At 40.8% G+C, this 7,711-nt stretch overlaps 1 protein-coding gene across 1 annotated transcript; it reads right to left on the bottom strand.

Moving 5' to 3' along the window:
• Positions 1 to 2,205, bottom strand: LOC138040863 (galanin receptor type 1-like). The gene has a single exon (XM_068886562.1). It carries the CDS (start codon positions 2,070 to 2,072, stop codon positions 963 to 965), a length of 1,110 nt encoding a protein of 369 aa, XP_068742663.1. The 5' UTR covers positions 2,073 to 2,205; the 3' UTR covers positions 1 to 962.
• Positions 2,206 to 7,711: the final 5,506 nt, after the last annotated feature.

The raw sequence follows: 7,711 nt of genomic DNA, 5'->3' as shown, positions 1-7,711 counted from the left end.
ATTAAGTTGTAGATACAGCCTACGCAAATATTAATCACGAAACTTCTGTTTAATCAAACCTTATGTGTCTACTCTTTTTACTAACATAAATGTTTCATATGAATGGAAAAAAAAGTTTCGTTCCAGCCAGACCTTTCGGTTCCCTAATTCTAAAGGTGAAATCTGGCGCTTGTTTTGACCTTTTTCTTTTCGCACTTACTTTTATTAAAATTCATCAAGTGAACAAGTACCATTCAAAATTCGTTCGTCCTCTGCAAAGGAATATTCAGCGCTGACAGTTGAATCAAGAAAAAAGCAATTAAGTTAATAATCTAAGTTGAATTTAAAAGCCAAACTCTGTTAGTCGAGTTCACTTTTGTGCACATTGACTGATTTTCTGTCTTAACTTTATTTGCGATATGTAGATTTAATACTATGGGATTTTTTCCAGCATAAAAATCAAAAGAACCGTCGAGTTTCACGACGCTTAAACAAGAGATTCCAGTTATTGTAATTATTGTAAGTTCGAATGTATGCATACAGAAGAACATGCGAATTTTCATTAGAAACTCTCTTCTGCTTATTTCGTGAATATTTCGTGAATATGGCAACCGAAGCTTTCCCTTTTTGGTTAATTCACCACTGGCAGATTTAGGGCGCGTTCGATTGACCCTATTCCGGAATAAGAATACTACACGTGGAGTGATGATTAAAACGGTATGTTTGGCGGGTTTCGAAGCAGCAAGGATAACAAAAATATGTTTAAAATAGCATTTTAGCAGATGCTTGACAATTTTAATGTGAATCTCCGTAAAAACGAAGGATTTCTAACTTGTATCCCATGTATTCCTATTCCGAAATGAGGTCAATCGAACGCACCCTTATTCACGAACCGATCGACGTGGTTAACAAAAAAAGCTGTCATTCACAATCGGTCGCTATCTCTGATAATTATAGTAATAGTCTGTGCTGTTCATATGGTATTAAGGTTCGTGCGATCCGGAGGCTACGTTTTTTATTGCCTTACACCTGATTTCTGCCCCGCGGCAGGCATTTTCTATTCCTTGCATCCCTTTCGCGATAACGTAACTTTCCTGAGCTTCGCGACGACGGGGAAGCCTTCTCATTGGTGCGCATGGTTTGAAAATCTTGTTAAATATGGATCTGAATACTACTCGGAAGTTGACGTTGAAAAAAGAATAGATTACGGGATTAATAGCACTGTTAGCGTACAAGAGAACGATTGCAATAAATACGTAGGAATCGCTGCAGACGATGTCATTGACAAAAAAGGAGCAAAACACCCAGCCGATCCAGTAAGGAAGAAAACAGAAATAAAATGCAAATACAATGGCAGCCACCATCTTAAGAATTCTAGTGTTCAGACGCGCTCCAATGCGGCTTCTAAACGAGACACGCGGCGCAGGCATTTTTCTGCGACTTAATCGAATCGCTATTCCAGCGTATAATGTGACAACCAGAAGAAGAGTCATCACGAGTAAGGACAAGAAGACCAAATACCAATAACGCCAGTTGTTGAAAAAAGTTCGTGTTTTACAAAAAACGTGTCCGTTGTTTTTCCGGAGCAGGTTAGCGTAATAAAACAAGGGCACGCAGAACAGTGCTGAAGCTAACCAAGCAGTGATTATTAAACAAAGCGCTCTTTTCTTTGTGATGATCTTCTTGCGAGGGTAAAACACGACCAAGAAGCGATCTATGGCAACCATTAAAAGGTGGAGAATGGAAACGTTCATGCAAAGCTTTTCAAGGAAATTAGTCAGTTTGCATAAAAATACGCCCAAGTTTCCCTCGATTAACCACTGATCATCGGCTAGGACTCTTGTGATTCGTTCTGGAGTGCTTCCCATTGTTAGCAGCAAGTCTCCGGCAGCCATGCTCACGATGAACATGTTGTTGACAGTGCGTAGTTTGCCATTAGTATTCACTTTAAACGCAGTGATAACGAGAGAATTGCCGACCACTGAGAAGACAGCGATTAAGACATAAGCCAGACACTTGAAAAATACTTCGACAGACTGTTCGTCTTTTTCACTTGTGGTCATCTCCTGATATCTGACGGTGTTATTTTCCATGGTGATCAGCTGTACAAATCTTTATTGGTCACCTTTGTGCTGGTACCTTCGTTTTTGCCTGTTTTTGTCCCAGAATAAGATAACAAAATACAACAGGGCACGTTTTGCACTCACGGCGACTTTATTGAAGGATGCCTTCTGTGGATCAGAGGAAAAGTCGAGTTAAAGATGTTGTTGAATAATTGATGAAAGTGACAATTGTTTTCAAGAACTTGAACCTTTATAAAGCATCTTCGTTGCCTAATTTGAATTTTAGTCAATATTATTTGTTTTCAGAAAACACCTTCAATTTCGCCAAAACAAAAACGTTTTACTAGGTTTTACATGATAGTAAAAAGCTATTATCATGGAAATTTACTTTACTTTGCTGTATCATTGTGCTCAGGTAGTTGGATTCTCAATCATTTTGAGAAGCTTACAACTCATTTATGCCACTGAAATATAAAATGCTTAATTACGTTAAATATAAAGAACTGTCAACAGACTCATGGTTTTTAGACAAAAAATGCACAGTGCCAAATGCCGTGGCACTGCATAGCTTTGTTGCGCACTTGATACAAACCGTATCGTAACATTTTTTTAATTAATTTCTTTTGGCTTCCAAGAAATAATTTTTTATCAATAGATTTTATAAAGGGCAACAAAAGCTCTTAATTGTGGAAAGAGGTTGTCTTGGTTACGATTCCCAATTTGACATAGAATCCAATTCATCGAATGCTAGTTCAATATTTATCAACGCATCACGTCAAAATGCAATTATGACAATCGCTCATGAAAAGAAAATACCCTTCTGATTAACATACTCAAAGGTGTGCTTGTGTCTATGCGACAGGCTTGATTTACTTGATGTGCTGACGAAAAATTCATAATAAACAAAGTTGTTTGGGAATTAGGCACCGTCATTTGCCAACAAAATACAGCTCCAAATTTCAATAAAATTGACCAAAAGTTATTATTTGTAAGTTTAACTACCTGCAAGTTGGTGCATGATTAGTGGCATTAATTTGGCATAAGGTTCCTATTCTCTGAACTTTCTGTCTGACACCCTAGTTTTGGAGAAGCCATCCTAATGCTAAAGTTACATATCTAAAATTATGCAGGCAACAAAAGTAAACTCCCAATCGTGTTTTTTTTTTTTTTTTTTTTTACATAGGAATCGTGGAACAATTAAGAAAAATTTGAAAGGCTTTTTGATGGATCTTTGCGTGCATTATTTTTACAATATATATCTCTTACTGGCGGTTGGTCTCAAGTTATTAGCAACCGCTGTTAAGCCTTTCAGTCTACAAATAAACCACAGGATGAAACGAAAAGCGAATGCATAGCATCCTAATAATAATAATAATAATAATAATAATAATAATAACAATAATTTCTTTTTTTCTGCGAACAGAACAAGCTGCGAGGGTGAGATGGTATTCAAATTGGGGCAGGAGTAAACTGCTTAGATTAAGCGTCTTCTAGAGGATAAGGACTGCAGAGGCTTGCCTTTCTCCCATCACATCCGGAATCCAAGTCTCAAAGTCTCAAGGTTATTCAGTTTTAGCCCAAAGTGCGCTACTAATTGGAGAATTAAATCACATCGAGGGTTGGTTTTGTATGAGTCAAATATCGGATTACCCGAAGAAAAACCTAGCTCTCGGAGCGAAGTGTAGAACTAATAAACCGAACCCATATATGACGTCCAGCTTACCAGAGAAAACGCTTCTGCTCTTTGAATGCTCCTTGTTCATGTTTTTGCGGTTGGACCGGGACGAGCATGGAAAAAAGAAGGCTCAAACGATGATTCTCTCTAAAGCAGCCATCATTCCTCTCGTTTGCAGTGTCCGCGAACTATATTTCTTGAAATCGTGGGAATCGTGGGGCGATTTATTTAGGTTTAATATGATTCATGCTCATTAGTGTCTCTTTTTTTTTAATTAAACCTCACTGGGAATACAAAATAAGAAAGCAAAGACAAAGTGATTTGTAAAATGTAAAGGCCTACGGTAGGAGCAGTGATCGACAAAATCTCTGGTGACCCTGCTTAATTAAAAAACTTGAACAGCGGCCAAATTAATTTCAACTAGATCTACTGGTGTCATTTCTGTATGAAAGGCTCAGCAGCATTAAAATAAAAGAGCACTTTATTGGACTGTGTAACCGCCATTGTCGTGAAAATCTAAAGCGCTTCACGGGTCTTCATGCAACTAGCAGAAATTGCACTCATCGATCGTTTCGATAGTTTCTTGGATTTGCCTTTTTCATTCGAAAGTCCTCCCTTCGTGTTTTAATTAGATCCGCTGTTCCTGAGAACACTTTTAGTCTGGGAGCAAATGTGGTCCCGTGTGAAGTTCGTGCTGAAAGCAAGCACCTAGTGTAAAAGTGTTCATTAGGACCTACTAAACATGAAACGTTTTGGTGCCAGCTTTGCAACTTGCTCAGACGGCTTTTAAGGGGGGTTAAAATCTGACCCATGAAATCCAGCATGGAAACGAGGCTAAAACACAATTCCTCATAACTTTGTTAATAATAGACGAAAATACACCAAACTTGCTCACATGATTGAACATGATCCTCCCTGTTGATGTACGCTAATTTACATAGGTCACGTGACCTTACGCATGAAAGCGAGCAAACACATAATTTTCCATAAATTTGTCAAAAAAAAATCCTTATCATGCCAAACCTGCTCACCTTAGTCAGTTAGACATCTTGCATCGATTGGTGCCACTTTGTGGTGTCGCGTGACCCCATACATGGAACCGAGGCTGGATATATGTGGTAGCATCGTGTAGGATGGCATTTGTCTTGCCAACTACTAGGCAGATACATATCTGGTTATCCGAGTTCAGATATAAAAACTTCAACTAATCATTTTCCTATGGCCCATAGCACAGGGACGAGACGGATAAAGCAAATACTGCGGAGGCTCCATTTGAGAATCTATCTTGTACACATAATCAATAATTTTGCCAACTTATGATACTGGTTCCATGTATTCATTTTCGCATGTATATTGGAACAAGGGCAGAAAGTGAAAATAGCGACTACTGCTATTTTATATATACAGTCATGAAAGTCTTACTGAATATCTATATACATTGTTCTGTTGTCCATTCCTATGGAATTTCCTGTTCGACTTCGTCTTCATCATACTCATCACTCTCAGCATACTCGTTCTGGCGATCTTCAGAGCACAGACAGAGATCAGTACAGACAAGTCAGGCTTTTTGACACTGACAACGGTTGTTAGAGCAACGGGACTTGGCGCACTTGCATCGGACAAGCTGTCTAATTGCCTCTGGCGCTGGTGGAAGATTTGTCATGACTGGTACGCACTTTCCATCTTCATCTTGCCATTCATAGCCTTCTGGTGAGGGCAACACCGGGTTTGCTACATGATCGTTGTTCCAAACAAGAAGCTGGTAGTGCGCTCTCAGAATGGCTTGATGGAGAGCGGCTTGTGTGGGCGGCAACCTCTCAGACTCAGCTTGATTTTTCTTAAAGAGGGACCATCTGAGGGCTTTGACAGTTTTGATGTCTGTCTTTGGTTGGTACATCCGACAAACCAGCTGTTCCACTCCACTTCTTGTGCCGTCATCTGGCTGTTCCCCACAACCGAGGTTAGCAAGAGCTTGCAAGATAGGAGTGCTGGCGTTATCAAACTCATCCCAACAAGTGGCTTTTCCCTTTCCAGAGAAACTCCCAGTAACATCTGCTCCGGTCAGCCCATGAAATCCTGGCAGCGTAGCCGTCTTAGTGGGCCCAAGGGAGTCTGCGATTGACTTCAAGTTGATAACTCTACGACTACTGCCGGTCCCAGTAACAAAGCAAGAGTTCGAGCACAAATCTGGATACCGTCGGAGAGCCAAAACAAGAACATCAGTGTCAGGAGAATATATAGAGAGTTGGGTAGCACCTTGAGCAGAGGCATCCAGAGCATATAAAATAATCTTCGTGTCGGCTGCTTCTTGTGTACTTCGTAAATGCCTGACGTCTCTGTGCGTTGCCTCACATTCTGTTCCCCATGCCACAACGACTTGTCTCCCATTAGCATTATCCTTCACATTCTTTGCGAGAAACGTAGTAAGTTCGCCCTTGGTATTTGAATGAGCAAGAAGCTTCTTCATCGGCACCTTGGCGATGTGGGTAGAATCAGTAATGCGATAATAAATGGGAGCATGGTCACCTTGTCGTTTGACTCGTGTTGCTGATTTCAGTGAGGATGGCACATCATATCTGTCGAAGATTATGTGGAGCTCTTGTAAATCATTATACTTTACAAGCAAGCGATTCGTAAAAATGTCCAGCCAAGTCTCTACAGTTCTTGATCCACTCTGGCTTGTCTTGTGATTGGACTTCGGCCATTCCATCAACAATCGCGACTTTGAATCCTGCGGTGATTTCTTGTGTATTAGGCCACCTGCCTTCTCTAGGATATGCATAAGGGCACTCTTGCAAGAACAATGCAACATGGTACCATCTCGTGCAAACAAAGATCGTGTAAGTGAACAACCTCTTGGATGTCAATTTCTGGGCGGCTCTTGTACACCATCGCCAAACGAGCAAACAGATTTCTGTCCTCCTTTAACTCGATGATCGTGTCTTTAGCTTTGACTTTGATGACCTTAGCACTCGTTTTCCTTTGGCGTGTTTTGCAATCCAGCCTCGTTTCCATGTATGGGGTCACGTGACACTACAAAGTGGCACCAATCGATGCAAGATGTCTGACTGACTAAGGTAAGCAAGTTTGGCATGATAAGGATTTTTTTTGACAAATTTAGAATAAATTATCTGTTTCAGCCTCGCTTTCATGCGTAAGGTCACGTGACCTATGTAAATTAGCATAAATCAACAGGGAGGATCATGCCCAATCATGTGAGCACGTTTGGTGTATTTTCGTGTGTTATTAACAAAGTTATGAGTAATTATGTGTTTTAGCCTCGTTTTCACGCTGGATTTCATGGGTCAGATTTTAAACCCCCCTTAAAAGCCGTCTGAGCAAATGGCAAAGCTGGCACCAAAACTTTTCATGTTTAGTAGGACCTAATGAACACTTTTACACTAGGTGCTTGCTTTCAGCACGAACTTCACACGGGACCTTATTTTATGACATTTGCTCCCAGACTATTTGGGGGATGATCACTTGAGGGTCAAGTGCGCGTGCTCGACTTCACCTTTCGCGACGTCAAAACATTCTTCTCGTCACCAGAGCCTCTGATCTTATGTCTGCGCATGACCTGAGTCTCTGGGAAAGCCTCTGGGTAAGTTTCTGGGAAACTCTCTGTAGGAGAGCATGCGCCGTAGGATTTTTATAGCCTATTTGAACCTTACGGCGCCTGCTCACTCCTCGTGCCAAGCCCTCGCCTGGTGGGGCAATGAAGTATCAGTTGTAAATTCCCTTTTATTCCATGGCGCATCATCAGATTTGACGTTTTCGCCGCAGCTTCTATCCATGTAGCCTCGAATTTATTGTCTCTTCGCGGCAGCGTTTACACGAACGCAGTTTCATTTGCAACCGCATCGTTTTCCATGCGTTACTCCTTCTGTTTACACAACTCCAATCGAGACCGTTGGCGAAACCGGGTCGATTTGAAAACGCTGCCAAAAGTGGAGCGTTTTTTGAAACGATACGGTTTCATCTGTAGAGGAAACAG

The sequence above is a fragment of the Montipora capricornis genome, chromosome 3 (genome assembly GCF_036669925.1).
Source record: "Montipora capricornis isolate CH-2021 chromosome 3, ASM3666992v2, whole genome shotgun sequence".
Classification (NCBI taxonomy): Eukaryota; Metazoa; Cnidaria; class Anthozoa; order Scleractinia; family Acroporidae; genus Montipora; species Montipora capricornis.
The sequence above is the reverse complement of the archived record's forward strand: the minus strand, read 5'-3'. Positions and strand labels throughout refer to the sequence as shown.

What these genes read in the sequence shown, in the direction of transcription:
- LOC138040863 (XM_068886562.1), bottom strand. Translation starts at nt 2,072, where the DNA reads ATGGAAAATAACACCGTCAGATATCAGGAGATGACCACAAGTGAAAAA.